This window comes from Penaeus monodon, chromosome 34 (assembly GCF_015228065.2).
Source record: "Penaeus monodon isolate SGIC_2016 chromosome 34, NSTDA_Pmon_1, whole genome shotgun sequence".
Classification (NCBI taxonomy): Eukaryota; Metazoa; Arthropoda; class Malacostraca; order Decapoda; family Penaeidae; genus Penaeus; species Penaeus monodon.
The window spans coordinates 14,554,899-14,555,690 of NC_051419.1; the positions used below are offsets into that span (position 1 = coordinate 14,554,899).

Sequence of the window (792 nt, forward strand, 5' to 3'; positions counted from 1 at the left end):
ATCAAACTCAGATCACTGATAGTCACACTCACATATCAAGAGTCCAAAGGCCAGCGAAGCGAGGAGCGCTTGCACAAACCAACCATAACTGTCGGTGAGTGCATCTCTTCCACACACACTGGCATCTATAGTTGCATTAATTAGGGGGCTTTGATGCGCTAGTCCATGGGTATGCCTTCCCCCATCTTCTGCGCGCTGATGCTCCCACACACAGATTCAGATCTTGGGTCTTTGGTTCGGGGCGAATTTTGCTTGAGCACTGATCTCTAGTTGCCGAGCTTGGAATCACCTGAAATGAACGTGTTTAGACTAGAGGTTGGGGGTTTTGATGTATTCGTGTGTAGACTTGAAGTAATGAGGGAAAGTCGACTTGATTTTAAAATTTTAAATGGTAAGAACAAAAATAGTTTATTGACAGAAGGAATGTAAATCCACAGTACCTAAGTAAGGAATCTTTTTAATATAATGAACAGCGGGTTTTCATGTTTCGTAAATCTTACATAGTATATATGCACGCTCACGCTCGCTCTCTCTCTCTCTCCCTCCCTCTCCCTCCCTCTCCCTCCCTCTCCCTCCCTCTCCCTCCCTCTCTCTCCTCTCTCTCCCTCTCCTCTCCCTCTCTCTCCCTCTCTCTCCCTCTCTCTCCCTCTCTCTCCCTCTCTCTCCCTCTCTCTCCCTCTCTCTCCCTCTCCCTCCTCTTCCCTCCCTCTCCTCCCTCTCCCCCTCCCTCTCCCTCTCTCGTTTATACTGAATACTACATACTGAAACAGAAAAGGGGAAGAAAATATTCCT

General features: G+C 47.6%; 1 protein-coding gene across 1 annotated transcript in view; it reads right to left on the minus strand.

Moving 5' to 3' along the window:
- Positions 1-792, minus strand: part of LOC119594830 (store-operated calcium entry regulator STIMATE-like) — a 6,929-nt gene that overhangs the window by 2,884 nt on the left and 3,253 nt on the right. Inside the window, exon 3 of the mRNA XM_037943916.1 lies at positions 33-201. Within this exon, the coding sequence (XP_037799844.1) occupies positions 33-201 (169 nt within the window). The remainder of the gene's footprint in view (positions 1-32; positions 202-792) is intronic.